At 33.5% G+C, this 20,326-nt stretch overlaps 1 protein-coding gene across 9 annotated transcripts in view; it reads left to right on the top strand.

Moving 5' to 3' along the window:
• The window catches only part of LOC108375723 (small conductance calcium-activated potassium channel protein), a 387,259-nt gene that overhangs the window by 173,373 nt on the left and 193,560 nt on the right, over positions 1–20,326 (top strand). For all 9 annotated transcript variants that reach the window (XM_017631912.1, XM_017631890.1, XM_017631898.1 and 6 more), the window contains one exon: positions 15,898–16,214. In XM_017631912.1, coding sequence (XP_017487401.1) covers positions 15,898–16,214 — 317 coding nt within the window. The remainder of the gene's footprint in view (positions 1–15,897; positions 16,215–20,326) is intronic.

Below are 20,326 nucleotides of genomic sequence, written 5' to 3'. Positions count from 1 at the left end.
ATAGATCTAATCTGGCCACAACCACAGTGGCACAGTGGTTCGGATAGCAAATCTAGCTGGACGAAACTTCTTAAACAAATACTCGTTGATGGATTTTTACACCACTTCTTACCTAGGGGACTTTTGGGTCGCTGATTACGAATCTGAAGTCACTTATCAAAAATTCAAAATGGCGGATCCAATATGGCGGACGAAAATAAAAAAAAATCGGTAGATTTCTATGAAACTGGGTATCTGGGGGTTTTCTGGGTCGCTGATTACATATCTAAAGTCATTTGCCAAAAATTCAAAATGGCGGATCCAATATGGCGGACGAAAATTTAAAAAAATTGGTAGATTTCTATGTAACTGGGTATCTGGGGGTTTTCTGGGTTGCTGATTACGAATCTAAAGTCATTTACTTAATTTATTTTATTTACTTCGGAACGAGCATTTTCATCAGATATTTCTTTAAATTTGCTAATCACACAATCACGGACACGTTATTGTCTTTTAGAAGTTTCAGCAACACTTCTCCAAATGTCAAACAACTCACTTTTTAAGATTTTATTTACCACGACTAAAATATAAGATCACAGCAAGAAACACAAATAAATTTCAGAAAAAATTTTATAACAGCGCTTAAAGATTTGCATGCCTGTTGTATAATTTTTTAATTTCAGAAAGCAGAAAATTCGCGAGTTACTATTTTTTTTAACTCTTACATAACCAAAGTTTTTATAACTCCAAGTATTTTTCTGTTTTAACACACAACCCCTACCCCCTTCCGCCCCTCTCCCCGGTGGATCCGCCACTGATCTTATATTTATATTCAGATACATTTACTTACTCTTACATAAACAAAGTTTTTATAACTCCAAGTATTTTTCTGTTTTAACACACAACCCCTACCCCCTTCCCCCCCTCTCCCCCGTGGATCCGCCACTGATCTTATATTTATATTCAGATACATTCCTGTTAATAATTACTTCTGAATTTTGAGATTTGACATACCGTCACTAAAATGTAAATATCTAAGCCAATTGGTTAGACTTGGTTATCGAACTTACCCTTTGCATTTGCGAAGGTGTAAAGAATAATATGTAAGTGGTTTTATAACGGCCTTCGGCGGCCTTTACTTTTCCTATTCTTTAATTTATTTTTTTAATTAATCAAAACGTCGATTTTTCAGAATAAATTTGCTTATACCAATGTGGACATAAATTGCGTTATGACCTCTGAATCTGTAGCGGAATAAGTGTAATTTTTTGTTTATAGAGTCAATTTGCAATTATGCAAATATCTGTGAGTGCAATTAGCAATCTTTTAAGTTAAATTTCAGCTTTTAAAATAGAGTTCTCAAATAGGCGGCGTTGACTTACATTTTTTTGTTTGTTTTCATATGTTAATGCTTTAATAAATGCAATTTCTATTTGAATGTATTGTCAGGAATGTATACCAAGTACCTTTAAGTATTTTAAAAACAAAAAAATGTTGACTTTCGTCCAGCTAGATCTGCTATCCGAACCACTGTGAGTCGTAGCGTAGCCCAGTCGTCGCCAAAATAATTATCTACATAAAAGTATGTTCACATATAAATATTTTCTCAATCAAAGATCGTTTTTCAATCACCCCGTTACGCAGGCAAATCTCAGATAATTAGCCGTCAAATTTGTTGTGCTTGTTATTCCCACATTTCAAGGAAAATGTATATTTCTTCTCCGTGCCGCCGTGATCACTTTTTTCTGCTATATTAAGCACTTTAAATATATTTTAACTTAGTATTTTATTAAAAATACCTTTACAAACATCTTTTCCTTGCTAGCGTCCATTTTTGTTTACTTTTACATTTGGCATTTCTCCTCTTCTTCGCAAATATAATCGATAAAACTAGGTTGGACACCGAAAAGTTATCGGTTAAATCTGAGATTATTTTATAATTACAGATTAACAAGGGACGGGGCTAATCTCTTTTTCTATTTACAGATTATGGAGTTAAGCTCGAAAATGAGGATAATCTACTTATATGTAAACCTTGTATAAGAGTACGTGTTCAAATAATTTGATAGCTGTGGTCCGTGGCTCGTCGTTTTCATTGTGTTCGGGCTAATAGAAGGTAACGCAACACAACCGATTCAAATCCCTCGGAAACATTTTGCGAGCGGTAGCTTTACTCTGCTAGCGTTCGCGATAGCTAACGCAAACAAAACAATTGAATGTAGAGAAGTAGGGAAACAAACGAAACATAAAGCTAGTGCTCACAACACAAAACGAAACGATTCGTTTAGTGATCCCCTAGTATACATACATACATATGTTTGTACGTACCATAGGGTGGTCCAAAAACAGTAAAGTCGGAATTGTAATGGCTCTCACCCGCTAGGATTGTTCTATATCGAAAAAAAGTATACCCCTATTTTTTTTATTTTAAAATCAAAATACAGCATGGCGACGAATAACTGTTACCCAGGTTTTTGAGAAATAAAAGGGTACATTATAAATTTTTGGAAAAAAGTACTTTATGGTTAATTTTTCATAGATTTTACTTTAGTTGTATTAATTAGTTTTTAAATTTTAATCCTTATTTACATTTGCCAGCAGTGTATTTTTTTTCATATAAAATACACGGAAAACTTTGAGCGCTTTGATCGACCTCTAAATATTTTTTGATTTCAAAATAAAAAATAGGGGTATATTTTTTTCGGTATAGAACAATCCTAGGGGTGAGAGCATAAAAATTCCCACTTAACTTTTGCACATGCATTTTTGGACCACCCTAATGTACATACTGTGCATCAGCGTTGCCATTTTAGCCGTTTTCCGGCTAGATTTAGCCGGTTTTGATAGCAACTAGCCGGAGAAAATTCGATCTAGCCGGCAGCCGATTTGTTAGCCGGTTTGNAAAAACTAAGCAAAGAAATCCAATGTGCGTTAAAACGTTAAACGCTATTTTATATATAAGATACGGTTTAAAACGTGAAGAAAAATGCTGCCATAATTTTACTGTAGATGACGATCTCTTAAAATTAATGAATTCAGGTGATATATACAATAGTGATTCATTTGATGATGAGGAATATACACTCGATATAAATTAATGGTGTTAACTAGTCTTTCGTTTCTTGCGATTTATTTAAATAAAGCTGAATTTTCACTAAAACATTTTAGCCGTTTTTTGCCAGAGTCTATGTGAAATTTCACTAAAACATTTTAGCCGTTTTTAGCCGCTTTTTTTTGCCAATCTAGCCGGTCGGCCCAAAAAGTTCTGGCAACACTGCTGTGCATATCAGAGGACGTGGCATTTTTCAAAGACGTAAGTACACACATACACAATGCTCAGAAATCTACTGAAGCAGTTGGACCACTCTGCTAACTACATAGGCAATATTAAGTAGCTGAGCACTATAGGGATGATCTATATATTATTCTGAAACAATCTCTATATATTATTCTGAAACAAGGTGCTTATTTCCAGCGATCTACAAGTCGTACAGAGACAAATTATACATCAAATTAAAGTGCTCGATCTGAAACTTTGCACAAACTTTTCAGATCTAAGATTAATTGAACCATTTCCGAAATATTTACGTCGAAAGATTTTAAAATTTTTACATTGAGCAAAGCATTGATATGTTCATTTCGATAGGCAGCGTCTCAGTGGGACAAAAGAGAATGAAAAACTGTTCCATTTATCCGCTTTCGTCCCTGTTTTTGTTTCATATCGAGCAAAGCATTGCTATGTTCGAGAGAACGTGATACGGTGGAAGACAAGGCATATTTAACAAGGTGGTGTTAGCCCAAGAATGATAGAATACAAGATTGCGCCAATCGAGCTGAGAGCAACTGGCCGTGAGGTCAAAGTATACCAGAATGAGAGAGCAAGACGAACTCGACAAGAAAAAGAAGCAGCATCGAACAAAAGGCAGTATTGCCAAGTTTTGAATTTGAAAAAGCACCAAATTTTTATTGGTGTATTTTATGGACTTTATATGAATACATAATTTTATTGTAAGGATGCCGATTCAAATTAATAAAAATCAATGTTTCTTGCACAACGGTCGATTTCTTCTGGCATGATTGAAGGTGCTGCACATATATCGTTGTCGCTTATGATTGTCACCGTGCCATGATTTTGTTTAAATTTTTGTAAAATTGCTTAGCACACTTACGATTGCTATACATTTTGCTTCCATTTTTTTAAGAGTTTCTAATTTGAAGTCTTCAAACTAAAAACAAAAGCACCAAGCACAAAACTCAAAAATTTTCGCGTTTTGAATACCCACTAAATTTGGTGCGAAAAGTATCAAGTTGGCAACAGTGAATGACGTCAGCGATTGGGTGGATGCTGTCAAATCGACGAAGAGAGGGTTAGCGGTCCGCGAATGGCGCGACCTTTATTTTCTGGATCGTGGTGTTAGCCGTATATAAGCAAAAAATTACAATAACAAATTATACGCAGATATCCATACTGTCATTGGCAGAGGTGGGCACTACCACAAACAAGCGTTATCTAAAAGTGAGAATGCGTTAGTGTGCCTAATTCATTTTGCATTTTGTCGCGTTCTCATCGTTACGCTCTTGCTTGTATACGTACACACGATGATTACGCTCTTTGAGCGTGTGCTCGTTCTCTGCCCATGCCTGGTCATTGGTATGAGTTAGGGATGTTGCGGATGTGGAATTTTAGACATCCGCGGATGCGAATGCGGATGCGAATATCTTACAGCTAGCATCCGCGGATGCGAATGCGAATGTCAAGTATTTTTAAAAAACAATTAGAATCTAGCATAATGACGAGATCGTTGTTTAAACAGCGCTTACAAGCCAAACCAGATAAATATGTCTTGTTGTTTCAGAATTTGGAGAACCTGTAACTTTAGAGCACTTTTCGATTTTAGTTTTTGTAATTCATTTTTAATACTTTCTTCTGCGACTGCTTTGTGCTTATAGCGAGCTAAATAGATGGATATGGAAAATAGATTATTGGGCGCGTTTCTAAGACGTAGCTGTTGCTGAACTGTTGAGTGTTTGTTTCAGAAACGCACAGTTGAGTAGCTCCGCTCAGCTCAACGGTTGGCAACTTTACGCCATTTTTTCCATCATAAAATTATTTCGCTACATGAAGTCAGCAATTTAAATAAGCCAAAAATGATGTTTCCCTTCCGTCAGTTTTCATAGAAAATTCAAAAAATAATAATAATTTGTCTGTAAATTTCTGGCGAAACTGGCTGTTAATAAAATAAAATACACGTACAAATACATATATTAAAAATCAAATAAGAAAAACTAAATTATAAATCCTGCGCTATCCATATTTTTGGCTTAATATTTATTTTTTATTTTTGTGCTGTTTTATTTAATTTTGCTTGTTTACAAATGTTTTGGCAGTTTATGTATCATACCGTTTCTAAAGGTATTGGCCCAATGCAGGCTTGCTTTGCTTGCCTCGCTTTGAGAACTGTCAAAAGTTATTTGAAATATACTAAAATGTATGAAGGCTTGCCAAATTGCAGCTTTGCGTCACTTGCTTTAAGCGGCTTAAAGTTTCAAATAGGCAAATGTTTTATTTGAAAGCGTTTCGTAGGCTTTTGACAAAGAGGTATGTTCCCGTTCTAAATCAATTCGAACAAACTGCTGCACACTTTTATGTACAAAAACTTTCTTACATAATTAAACAAAATATATATATTATAAGTTATTCAAAGTTTAATAAAAATGATTATATGTTTCCATATTTTTATTTCACATATCGCTGGCTGAAAAGTTGCCAAGTCCATTTTTACAAACTTTACAGGAACTTTGAATACAACATTTTGCGTGTTTAAAGAAAAGCAAAACTCCATACGAACCAAAAGGATTCGATCTTTATTAAAAGATTTCGTATTATTTTTGACTTTTTGGATTTTCGGGGCCTCTTCTGGACTTAGAAAATTTGCCTTTCATTGAATATAAATGAGAAAAAATAAAACAAGTACATTAATCATTAATTTCTCTTGCTAGCTAGCGATATTTATGATGTCAAACTACTGGTCAGTCGTCTCTTGAAAAATTGGATTTTTTTTTTTGTTTTTAATAATGTTATATATGTATAATTATTATCATTCCTTTGAAATGCATTCAAATTCGCATCAATTTAAAAATAAATCTGAAAAGATTGTTTGTATTTTTTTTAGTTTTCTGGAATTTTGTGGGAAAATTATCCTTAGTGTAAGGGAACAGACCATAATTTTTTAACTACACAGCTGGTAGCTTTGACAGCGTTCCAAGCCGTCATTTGGCCAAACGAGTTTTTGAAGTAAATCAAAGCAAATTAAAGTAAGTAAGGCGTGCAAAGCAAGCCTGCATTGGGCCAGCGCCTTAAGACGTAACTGTTGAACTCAGCAGTTGACAGCATTTCAGCAACAGTTGAGGTAAACAGTTGCGTCTTAGAAACGCGCCCATTATTTTTGAACAAAATTCTGTTTTCAAAGTCGTGGCTGCCAGCCGAATCGGATCAGAATATTGTTATTTTTTTTTAAGCACCCCGTTTTCTTATTAGCATTTGAATAACAGATAGTTTCGTAATTATTATCTAATTAAAGCTCAGACCTATAACTTTTTAATTCTTTGAGCATTGATTCTCTTTATAGCTAGACGTTGGTCATTTCTATTGGAAATCCCTATTGAAGGAGCTTACTAATTGACTTTAAATAGCAAAGAAGGGTCAGTTTTACCACAGAAGTTTTTAGCCAAGGATCCAATGTATATCCCTATGAAAAAAATATTATCCAACAAGTAAAAAAACTACTGTTTTTAAAATTTTTGCTAAAAATAAATTCCCCAAAGAGCCCCATTTGAAATTATTCAAACGAATAAATGTAATAGTGGGCATACGCGGTACGTCTGACTCGCGAATCATTTGTGTACGTGTTGGCCTTCGACTACACACAGTTGAATCATTCAGAGTCATGCCGGGAGTCATGTTAGTATATTTATTTTCACAAACACATCCAAACCGACTCACGAGTCAGACGCACCGTGTATGCCGCCTATAACATCGAAAGCAAATCACGAAAATTTTGTTAAGAATTACAGTGTACACTTTCTTCTTTTGTGTCTAGTAGTTTTTTTTTAAGATTGGTCCAAAAAAATCATAATAAAGAAAAAAACCAAAGCAGGTATTTAAAGCACAGAAAAAAAATATTATTAAAAGGACTATGTTCTCTTTGACGTACGTCAAAGGTCAAGTAGAAGTGAGAACTTTTATGGCTGCCCATTGATAGCTCGGTTATATAGCTTAAGAAATAATATTTTAAAGACATTTTTATCAAAGTTGATAAATATGACATTTGACCAGTTTTGTTACACAAATACTCCTACGACCACAGGCAAAAATATTGGCTACAATATGTAATTTTTTTGCCATATATACGTTTTATCGGTCCACTTGCAAAATATTCGCATTCGCAAAAGCTCCGCATTGATTATCGCGAATTCGAATGTTAAAATTAATGCGGAAGCTCCGCAGTTGCGAATGCGAATATTCGCAACAACCCTGGTATGAGTTACAAAAAACACATCATTTTGACGTAAATAATGCCCTCCACGGCGAAAAACTCAGCTGTCGCCCCAACACCACCTTGATAAATGCACCTTGGTGGAAGAGCTGCAAAACAAAAATAGTGCTTTTGCTCTGNATATATTTTGGGAGGGGTTTATACTTCTGAAAATTCGCTTCAGATAATAGGCTCTTTAAAATACATTTATGCAAGTTTTATGTACAGTATGTAATAAATAAATAAACCTTTTAAAGTTTCATAAATTGTACTATATTTACTTAAAATTAACAAAGAACTCAAACATTTTAAACCGACTTATGTATGCTACCGCGTCACTTTGGACCACGTGAACCGATTTCAATTTCTGTTTTTTTTTTTATCGGAAGGATGGTACCAGTGTTGCCACTTTGGTAAACTATTACCAAAATTGGTAGAAAAAATTTGGGTTGGTAAAAAGGTTAATTTTTTCTCATTTTGGTAGATTTTTGTTGAAGTATTTTGTTTGAAAAACAAATAAAAATTTAGTTCCCGTTTTGTTTGTCTTAAAGCATAAACAGACGGCAGCGTTGATCCGGATCAACTCGGGAATTAACTGCAGTTTATCCGGATTAAGTCCGAGTTAATCCGGATCAACACTGCCGACTGTTTAAGCTTTAAGTTAGCTTTATGTATATTATAAATTGTTTTCCAAAAGTAAAGTCTACATTATTGCATTAATTTTCTAACGGTTTAATGCACTCTTTTTATATACATACATCTACTTTTCCTTCTTATTTGGCGCTGCAACCGACTAACCGATTTTGGCCGAGTTCAACAAAGCACGCCAGTTGTCTCTTTTCTGCCAAGTGAAGCCAAGTCCCTCACCACCTGGTTTTTCCATCGCAGTGGGGGCCTCCAGCCATGGCCAAGCCAGCGGAGCCGCTGTATTTTAGCATACATACATATCGCTAAAAGGTGAATAAATCGTGCTCTATTCAAAACTCATTTTACTGGAATCCTGAGCAGCTTTTGATTCCCTAAATATTTTAAATGATTATTTAAATAGAAAGAAAAAATGGACAGGCATGCAAATATATACCATGATTGTTCACAAAAAATAAATAAATATTTAAAAATCAACGCCAGTTTTTATAAATGGCAATTATTAAATGAAAAAAAAAAAAAACACAAAAGACCGGCGACGATAAAACTGCATACCCAAAATTGTTGTAAAAATTCAGAATAAAAAGTCCGAAATTTAGAGGATTTTTTTTAAATTTTTACAAATGTTGAATATAGCTTAAATCCTTGACTTTTATTGGTTTGGTTAATAATACAATACTCTTATACGAAAGAAAGAAAAAAATTTTACATGAAGAACATTGTTAATATTAGAAAAAAACCAATGAGTCAATGTATTTGTCTATAATAACTGCAGTTGAAGTTTTTTCAAATGATGATGCTTCGTTGTTGCCTTAAGTTTCATCACTTTCTCTTTCGGTTGAAAAAAAAACCGAGAAGATGCCATTAATCTCAAATACAATATCATTAGTTAAATACAAAGTTCGTTAATAAATAATTTTAATTTTTATAGAAATAACTAAAAAAATGGAACAAAACTATAACTTTTGTTAAAATAACTACAAAAAAAGTTATTGGTAGATTTTTTTCAAGTGGATGGTAAATATTTATTTTCGGAAGTGGCAACCCTGGATGGTACCTCAACGGTCGTCCCGTAATTTCGTTTAGATCTGATCATTGGATAATGAAAAAATTAACGGTATTCCTAAATTTTTTTTGCTTAAAAATTACTTGTTTAATAAAATTTTCTATAAAAATAAGATGCGCTCAACTTTCAAAAGTAATAAAAAAAATTTTAAAAAGAAATTTAATGATCATTTTCCTCGATTTCTGGTCACTACGCTAGATTTTCGTAACCAAAATTCTCTAAATGAAAAGCAGTGGACCTAAAAGTATACTGAATCGAAAAGTAATAACTGTAATGTGTAATCAACAAAATCTGGCAGCATGAGGGGTATGTAACTAAATGTTGCTTTTGGAGATTTTTGGCGATCAAAATCAGCTATAGCAAATGCTGGAATCCCGCTGCTCGTTTTCGATGGAGATGGTGATTTTTAAACTTTTAATAGCTCTCAAGAAAAGCGAAAACTTCATATAAAATGACGCACAAGAAACTTCTTAAATCCTTTGTCAAAATTTCTTAAATCTGTTTGCAGCTCTCAAGAAAAAAATGTTCGCATATTTGTTTTTTCAAGAAAATTTACAGCAAAAGGAGATTTATTTTTCAAGCAAAAAATAATAAAAAACAAGTAAATTTTAGCAAAAAAAAACCGACTTCAACTCTCATATATGTATCTCATGATAAACTGATCGGATCTTAACCAGATTAGTATCGGACCACCTCTGAGATACTACCTTTCCGATGCAAAAATAATTATCGAAATCGGTTGACGTGGTCCAAAGTTATGCGGTAACATACATAAAAAAAAATAAATAAAAATAAAAAAATATTCCGACGAACTGATAACCTCCTCCTTTTTTGGAAGTCGGTTAAAAATACTTCTTGTGACTTTTCTTGAGAGCTGGGTTCTAAGCTTTAACATACAGTTTGCATTTAAGGTTATTAGCTTTAGGGGGGGTTTGAACCCCAAAACCCACCCCTTGTGTGCGCTATTGCTCTGTACACATGGCCATATATAAATCATAGATGGTTTATTTCGATGTTTTTTTTTCTGAGGCAAATATGTTTCTATTTGTAATATAAATCTATATACATATCTATATATAATCGTAGAGAGACAATTTACATTCAAATTAAGGTACTCGATTTGAACTTTACACAAGCATTTCAGATTTAAGAATCATTCGATGTACATATTTGCACGGAAGGATTTTAAATATTTTACATTGGGCACGTTCAGAAGGCGCAACAGCTCAGTGACTTGATACTAAAAGTTGGAGCAGTTGTGATGTAAATCCCCAACCTAAAAATTTATTTATGCATATATGAAGGGTGAGTTAATGGTCTCGCCTAATAGTTAAAGAACTGCAATATAATTTTTTGGGTGCCGCAATACCAACATAAATATATATATAGGGTTAGTTAGTGGACTTCAAACATGTGATTCACAAGGGAAACGAATTTTACTACCCCATAAAATTAAAAGTCCAGCGAATCAACACTTCCATTAGTGTTTAAACGTCGCCAATTCAAAATTATTTTAGCGTCTGCAACAAAAATAAATAGGTCTCAAAGTCAGACCCCGCATCGCCAGCTTTGTATACGCATTGAGTAGAGTATGATCTTGCCAAAATACCAAAGTTAAAGTTAACTACCAAAAGCAATGTATGTGGTTTTTAGAATAAATACCACATTATTACTAGTTCCTTTTGTTTTGTGTATCGTGTTTTGTTTCGGTTTTGCTCAGGATGAGTACCTTTACCACAATCGAAACCATGCAAGTGAGCAAAAGAACAAACGATTCGTTTGGTTTGTGCTCGGCTGCCGTTGAAACATATCGTGTATTGTTAGCGCTCGGGAACGTTATAAGAAAAGGAACACATACTTTTCGTTCTTGTTGTGGCAATGGGTAGCAGGGAAGCCAACTCGTCGGGAATTCCCCGATTTGCAGGAATTAAAATTTTGGAATATAATTAAACACAGGGTGTCCCTGGGGTATTCCAGAAAAACAATTTTTTTAAACAAAATTTCAAAAAATGCCAAATTTTAATGGAATGAATAAAAAATATATGTAAAAATACGTTATTTTATTAAATAGTACGGACTTTTATTAACTACATGCAGAGAGTTGCCACCTGTTTAAAAAATCAAATTCCACTTGAATTAAAGGAATTAGGTAATTTAAATAGATAGGTATCACCATAAGGGAGTCACACGAAAGAGGTTTAAGAAGGTTTTAGCTTAAAAATATTACGAATAGGGTTGCCACCTGTTGTAAAGTCGAATTTAGTTAAACTAAAATAATAATTACGTTAAACCATAGGATTACGCCATCGTATTTGTTATTTTATTACAAATACATACGTTGTCAATCAGCGATTTGTTCTGATAACATTCCTTTTAAATTACTGGACTCTTAAATTAACTCGGGAATGTTTTTACGCTTCACTTATTTCTTTCGAAATATGTAAAATTTTTCAATTTTTCTGATACTCATATTGATATACATATTTCAGTTACCTTGTTCCCTTAATTAAAGTGAATTTGATTTTTTTAACATGTGGCAACCCTTCTTCGTGTCGTTTAGAAGTAAAGTATTTTCAAACCTAATTCAATTGATACCCATATTGTAATATCTAATTCATTTGACTTATTAAATAATTTTAATAAAATTTGTAACAGGTGGCAACCCTTTTCAAAAATAAAAAACTTTATTGCTCATCTACAGGCCAAGCCCTGTCATTTTACACCTCACTTTTGAAAATAGAACGAACTCTATGTACATACCTATGTAAAAGCCACAAGAACCCAAATTTTCAATTTCAAACTGCATTTACAGTGAATGTATGAAAGTTATCCAAAAACAAATTGCATTTTTGAATTTAGCATCCTCAATTTTAATAAGAAGCGAATTTTCATTTAAATCCGTCCATAATTCTATTTTTGCCCACATTTTATATGTGCGACTCACGACGCGGCAATTCAGCCGCATATGTGAGACACCAACTTTCAAATACAAATATCAACTGAACGATATAACGCAGTAGGTAACAGCTAACTGTGAACCATGCTACATCTCAAAACTTACACAAGTCACTAAGTGGCAGTGGTCGGCTACTACAATTAGTATTTGAAAACCACAAATTAAAATTTTTGCGGCTAATTTGCCGCGGCGCGCCCTCCGAAGGGTTAACCCAGTTTTTGTATTTTTTTGATTATGACGCTATTGAAGTACATAAATTAATGGTATGTATGTGTATATTTATTTCACATATCAATTAGCTGCAAATAGCTCCAACTTTCTAAAATATTAAGATGTTGACGCAATGGAATACATTTTTTTAATGTGTACGCATTTTCCAAATTTAACTTGATTTTTTTACGAATTAAATTATTAAAATGAATGCATTTTTCAAAAACGGCATCAATCGGGCATAGTACTCGTATGTACTTCACCAATCTTCATTGTTTGCGAAGTGAATGTTTTTCTCAGTAAAGTACTCTCATTAAAATCGATTAATATTTCGCTTTTTCCAAAGCTTTATATTAAAATTGGGCATGCGGGTCAAACTACACCCTTTTTCAGATTGCGGTGTCTCAAAGTAAAGCAAATGAGAATCATGTCACATTTAGTATATGCGCCCACAGGAGGGTAGGTGTTGCAGTACGCCAAACTATCATCTTTCCTAAGTGAGTTAACTATTTTTGGCCACAATTTATATTTAAACCGCACACTGTGCGCCGTAACCAATGTGGCCTGTTTTATCTAATATTTGTAGCATTATATCGTAATCATAAATTCTTAGGCCTTGGTATTTTTTATACAGAAATGCTTAAGTTTAGGGGATTCACAAGACGTATTAAGCGTCGTAAAATCTTAAGCTTAACATTTTTTTATGTAACATAAAATCTTTTTATGTTTGAAAGAATAATCGACAATTTCACAACGAAAGAACCCATTAATGAGTTCCTTTAAAGCAGCTATAAACTAGTTTTATTCATCACTTTTTAAAAGCTAACCAGATTCCTTCTGCACTTGGTTCTTCCATTGTGCTCGTGGGCCCGCTTTCTTTCGTTGTCAGGGCCATAGTTCTTGCGTTCTCTCAAAAGCCCAAAGCCAACTCATCTCTGTTCGACATCGTCCAGTTTTTTGCGCTATATAAAAGTAGGGCCATGATGGGATATTTGTAGAGGCTTTTGTTCGTCGAGAAGGGCTCTACTTTTGAATAGGCTACCGAGCCCAAAGTAGCACCTGTTGGCAAGCGTTATTCTTCGCTTGATCTCCAGGCTGACACTGTTGGTGGTGTTTATGCTGTATCCTGGATATACTAAAAAGTCTTTAACTACTTCAAAGATATAAGCAGTGTTGCCGCTTTGATACATATCCAATCCAATTGGATACAATATAGCCTTACATTTTGAGGGATACTTCGTTTTTTCCTCAGTGTAAATTTGGATACCTTTTCCCATAAGTATTCGTAAGTTAAATTAAATGATTTTTATTTATGTACGAGCTATTATAACAATTTGCTGCTCATCCTCCAAACAAGAAATTTTCCTTTATTCTTGTCACCCTGAAAAATTAGTTTTTTAGCTACATAAACGTGTATTTAATAACACCAAGTAGTTTGAATATTTTAGAAAGTCCTCCGACTTGTAGTAGTTAACTTTAATGCGAAAAATTCAACTTTTACATCCCGAGCAGCCCTACTCTTAGCATTCAGAGGAAATTGACAACCATGCCGATGACTAATTTTCAACAATAACTTGACTGTACTAAAAATAACTTATAACTTATAAATTTTCAGTTATATGTCATTAAGCGAGAATTCAAACAAGCCGGAAATAAGAAATTTTTCCTGAAGGTGGAATTTATGTACAGACAAATGCAAGTTTTTGAGAAATTTTTTAATTTCATAGATAGCTCTCAATCCACCAGTTTGATTGAAAAACATTGTAACCATAATAGCAGGAAATGAAAATTTACTGAAATAAATATAACAGGTCAACATTAGTTTAAATTAGCATTATTTTGATAGACTAGGAAACATTTTTTGCATGTATTATTTGTGGGAATCTAATCGTAGTAATAAACATCGAATATGCGGAAATTTTGTCCCGTAGTTGTAGTCAGTATTTTCCCATCCTTAGACACGGAATTGGGACAGGTATCCCATTGAAAATTATGTCAAAAAACTGCAATTAACTTTAGAGTCGACCTAATTTTTATTTTGTTTCCCAAATCCGTGTCTAAGAATGGGAAAATACTGACTGCATATTAATAAGTTTGTTAAGGAGCCGAGTTTCTCTTCCATAGATGTACTGTGTAAAATGTCCGCTCCTTTCGGTGGATACATTTGGATACAATTTTCGATTTTTTATGGATACTTTAAAGGCTAAGGCAGTGGCAACACTGGATATAAGTGCCAACAGTGTTCCCCAAAGGGCGAGAACTTTTTTTGTATTGTCAGCAAGTGCTTTTCTTGTCCTCGTTCGGCCGGCGATGTTGATATCATCTGCATGCGCGAGTAGCACCGTAATTTTTCTATATATGCTTTCACTGCGGTTGTAGTTGGAACTCTTATCTCGCTTTCCCGCATCAGATTGAAAAAGTCTAAACCTAATATGCCCTTAGACGGTGCGCAAAGCTCCCTTCCAATTTAAACGGAGCTGAGTACTTTACTTACTGTCCCTCTACATAGCCGTGTTATCAAAAGCGGCTTTAAATTCGAAAAAGATGTATCTGCGTACCAAGGCCCTCTGCCTTAACATCCCATAGAACGCACTTGGTAATGCTGACTGAGATCGCTTTTATATTTACTTTTGATTGCTTTGAAAAAGACACCACCTACTCACCTCCAATTGGTAGAATTAAGAAATCTTTATTAGAAAAACGCTGCATGAAAAGATTTATTTAAAAGCACTCGGAACTAGCGCACGTTATCGGATCGAAAATTTATTTCCAATGAAATAATATATTGCAAAAATGTTATTTGTTTCTGAACCTTAGTCACACAAGCATATCTACATATTTATGCAGATTTAGGCAGTCATACACATATTTGTACATATGTAAGTAGACTATAAGTGCTTTTTTGCTTATAAAGCCTTTTAATATACAAAAATACATACATACGTAGTATATGCTTTAAGTAGAGTAAACTATTTTTATGATTTCGTAAACTTTCATTTTATAATGAGTATCTTTAAGGCCCGTATGCAGCTCTAAAGAAAACGGTCAAGAAAAAATTGCCATTATTTCGTGTGTGTGTTCAAGGAATTTTGACATCTGAGCCTATTCCTCACTTTTACCTCAAGAAATAATGGAACGAGCATAGATTTCTGTTGCAAACCTGGGTTGCCTTGTGCTCTTTTTTCACAAAAAACTTTAGAAAACCGTAGAAAATTTCTTAAGAACTGCGTACTGCCTTAAGGAAATTTGACTCGAGAAAATGTCTTACCTATTTCTTGTACGTCATTTTATATGGAGTTTTTGCTCTTCTTGAGAGCTGCATACTGGCCTTTAATGTGAATTCCCAACCGGTAGTTTGTTTGTTAGTGCTTTGTCTCAATAAATATAGATATAGTTGCAAATAATAAAAACTTTAATAAAGCTTTTCTCTTTTTATGTCTATTATTTTTCTTACTATTCTTACCTTGTCGTTCGCAATGGAACGTTGATGGCAACTAAATTCACAGTTGTTCATGATAGATAATTGTGCAGACGATTGGCGGATCGCAATGACATGGCAACGAATTAGTCAGATAGGTTTAGAACTTTTTATATGCGCAATTCATCCGATCCCTGGTGAATATTATTTCCAATGGACGACAAAGTTGGCAAATAAAAATAAAACGATGGGCACCGAAATTGTGCCATATGACGTCGCATTATCATTGCCCATGTTTCTTCGGCTGTATCTAATATGTCGAGTTATGCTTCTTCATTCAAAATTATTTACGGATGCATCATCGCGGAGCATAGGAGCCCTCAACAGAATTAATTTTAATACAAGGTAAGATCAACAAAATTATTATTTTCCGTAGTATTTTCATTTTATTCTTACTGAACTTTCTGGTGTTTCCCTATTTCAATAGGACAAAATCGTGCGAGTAAAATTTGATATTAATTAGTCAGCAATTAGATAGGAACGACTAGATATATCGAGGACTAGAAATGCATATTCTGGTAGTGGCTTCGTTAAAAAATTCTGATACTGCGAAATTTAAAAATAAAAATTTAAAAGTATCCTATGAACGTAGATATTTTAAGCGCACAAATATATGTATATTGACATGTTGCAGAATACCCACCAACTTTTAAATCTATCCACATAGATATGCATTAGAGTGTGGCCATTAAATATATGGGATGTTCACAAGTATTTTTTTTTTTTGCTCAAACATTTTTCTGAAAACGACCCAATTAATTATCGTTCTGTAACTCTTAAACTAAAAATTTTAGGCGATGGGTGTAAGTAGGTATTTTTTATTTAGAATCAAGTGTGAAATATTTCTTTAATACTTATTTTTGAGGACCGAGTGAGTTTTAATGGTGTTTCAAGTAATAAAAGGTAGAATTCATGGCGAACTCATACAAGGTGGTGTAACCAGATCAGCTGATTTCAAGGCGAAATATGCTGACTGCCAAAATGATGAGATTGTTGTACAATTAATGTGTTCTGATTTTCATTGTGCGTATAATTTGTTAGTGTAGTCTTTTGTTTTTCTGCTGCTGCTATCACCTTATCGTCACTAGACACGAACAAAGGCGCGAGCTCAAAAGTTGACAGCGGAAAAAGACACTTAAAAAAGCTTCAGCGAAGATAGACTCTTAACATAGTTGACGGCAGTGCTCCCGTTGTGCGACTAAATTGTCAAGTTGACACTTTTTGGAGATCGATGCCACCGACTTTTTAAAAATAGGCTTATTTTGAAACTTTTCTTAAAAATCATGCGACTTTTGCCCCTTTTCTTTGATATAAAATTCTACATACACATTTTGACTATTTTTTAATAAATTATATTTTTCTTGCGTGCTTAGAAAAGCTTTTAGTATTTACTTTTCAAAGACACTTAAAAATTACACCTCTAGTAAGATTTTGACTAATTTCAATATTTTTATTATGTCAAATATTTTCTGCAAAAATGTCCAGAAGTAGCATGAATTAATGCACCGTTTTTGTAACTTAGCGTTTTCCCCAAGTTATTTGTTCTAAACTGCAGGCAACATGCAAATTAAATATTTTTTTTTAGTTTTTGTCTTGATTATTCACTTCACGGATGCTTTTTCAGTACAAACGCGGTCATTTTAATATGCGCGTAATTGAATTGAATATTTACCAATATACAGTACTTTCGTTGACGTTTATATTAAGATCAATTACGTTTCTATTTGATTTTAATATTTTTTCCCCTCAGTGTAGAGGTGATTTTATTTCGACTGTGAATATGCTTTATATGAATGGTATAAACCAGAGATGGGCAAAGTGGCTCCCAGAAGCCTTTTGCACTGAGGAGCCGACTTGAAACATTTGAGTGCTGGATGAGGGGTGACATCAAGAGCCAGCATGAAGAGGGAAGAAGAGTGTAATAAAATTTCTTGTACTCCGACTCTCATTACTAATAAATATGATACTTTTAATGTATTTTTTACACCCCCTTTACCCTGAGAACTGCTTTACGTCTTGCGTAGCACTTGAAGACACTTCTTTTCGGCTGTGACACTTTTTTTCCAACTTTCCAAAAATTTTCAGCGGTAACACTGACAGCGGTAAGTGACTGTATTTGGTACAGCAGTAACTGCCTATGTAACTATATAAAATTGTTTAAATCACTGTTTGAGATCAATTTAAGATATTATCAGTATATTTAAGTAATAATAAAAAAGTTAACACATTTAAGTAAAAAATAAATATATAAGTGCATCACCTATTCCATTTTGAGCGAAGCAAAGTTATTCCTTCTTTTGATGGAAATGCGATCTTAAAGAAATTATAGCATTAAGGGTTGCGAAAAATTCTTGTTTTGCCCTTGAGAGGGGATATTTGTGATAAAAATTTAATTGGCTAACAAAAAAATTGTTTCCAGCATGTTCGGGACTTAAAAAAGACCGGGATCCCCGGGATTGACATCCCTAGTGTTTACGCGTCTTTCTTCGCCGTCAACTAGGTTTGAAATCTTTGTTCGCCGAAGTTTTCCTTAAGCGCCTTTTTTCGTAAACATTTTTTACGCGTCTTTTCGCCGTCAAAACACTAGCGCGCCTTATTCGTGTGTAGTGGCGTTATATGAATTCGCTTTGGTAGAATTCATGTGTGAAATTCCTTTGAGTCACTCTCTTGTATTTTTGAAAGACATATAACAATTTTCTCAGCGTATTATTAAATAGAGCATTAAATGTACATAGATCAAGCTAAAAAAATAACTTTTTATACCTTTCATGAGTATGAAAAGGTATATGAGTATTAGTCCGATGTTTTTAAGCATAAGAAGAAGAAGAGTATAGAAGAACAGATAGACCCATAAAATTTTTTACCAAAATGATCAGGACGACGATCTTTGTCGACTTAGCCATGTGCGTATGTCTTTCCATACGTCTCTATCAACGAAAATAGAGCCTCAGATTCAGACCTACAATTTGGTTGATGTATTTGTATAACTATAGCTATAGTTCCCATACAACTAATTGATTATGTAGGTAAGAGGCTTTGCGTTATAACTTATTCATTTAGACACCAAGAACCGTGAAATTTTCTGATCTTACTTAATAACAATTATGTTTTGGCGCTTACACTTTTTTTGCTAAGGGTTTGGCCGAAGAAAATCATCGAGGTCGGTACTCTATACGGTTGCCAGACGTACTGATTATATCAGTACGGTACTAATTTTTCAACTCTTGTACTGATTTTATTCATTTCTTCAATCAGTACGCTAATGTCCTGCTTTTCAAAATTTGTACTGATTTGTACTGAAATTTTAATTTAAACAAAATACTTTAGCATTTTCTTAATGTTTTTACATAACGTTGGAACTACCTTAAACTGTACTGTGTAAAAATAAGAAGAAAATAATTTAATTATAGTTGACATGTTTCAGATAATGTTTGATATGCCCAAGAAATTAATACAACAAAAAGATCAATCGTTTTACGGGCATATCGCCGTGTCGTTACGTACCATTTGCGATAATATGATGGAGCTTAAATTATTTAAAAAGAAGGCTGAAATTTTTGTCAAGTGTTGTTAGTTATCTCCAAAATAACTTTCAGTCTAATAACAATAAGTTTGAATATTCGAATGGCTTTTGCCTATAACTTACAACTCCTTTTTCTTAATTTACTGACATTGTAAAAGAGTTTTGCATACAAGACATAGAGTTAGATACTGTTTTAGCGAATTCTTAGTCTTTCAGAGTTTTTGAGTAGTTGAAAAATTATTTAAGCTATGAGGAAATATAGATGAAGTCCTTTAAAAGTGGCACTTTTTCACAGTATGAAAAAATATTGCATTTTGTTTTTTTTTTTTTTAAATACCACACTCAAACGAAGCAACCGAGAAGAACTTAAGAATAAAGTTTGTTTCCTGGAGCAAAAAGAGAAACCAGCTTCTAATTAAAATGTTTGAAAGTGAATTTGAAATTAAAAGTAATCTTAAAATGAAATGTATAGAATTCTTTGTACATTTAGAGTCTGAAAATGGGAATGATCTCATTATTGCTATNAAAAAAAAAAAAAAAATTTTTCCAGAACCCTCTCAACATAATCTTTAAATTTAGGGGCGGACATTAGCAACTTTTTTTTTTTGTATGGGGACCGACCCAGTCTAGTGTACACTCATGTTAAATGAATGACATTTTTATTTTTTATGAACTATATTTTATTTATATACCAAAATACTGTTAAAAACACGTATTTTCTGTTACTTACATTCATGATTTTGCTTTGAATAAAAATGTACTGAAAAGTACTGATTTTTTTAGCATGACAAAGTCTAACGTACTGATTTCTGGCACCCCTTGTACTCTATAAGTTATAGATTCCAACTAATTGTTTTTTATTCATTAAATGTATAATGCCTTCGGAACATTATTAATGAATCATAAATAATTATGGCTTCAAATATACTAGTAT

This window comes from Rhagoletis zephyria, unplaced genomic scaffold, assembly GCF_001687245.7.
Source record: "Rhagoletis zephyria isolate East Lansing unplaced genomic scaffold, Rhagoletis_zephyria_1.1 Rzeph_scaffold_00094, whole genome shotgun sequence".
NCBI lineage: Eukaryota > Metazoa > Arthropoda > Insecta > Diptera > Tephritidae > Rhagoletis > Rhagoletis zephyria.
Note: the sequence above shows the minus strand (reverse complement) of the source record. Positions and strands in the feature narration are given on the sequence as shown.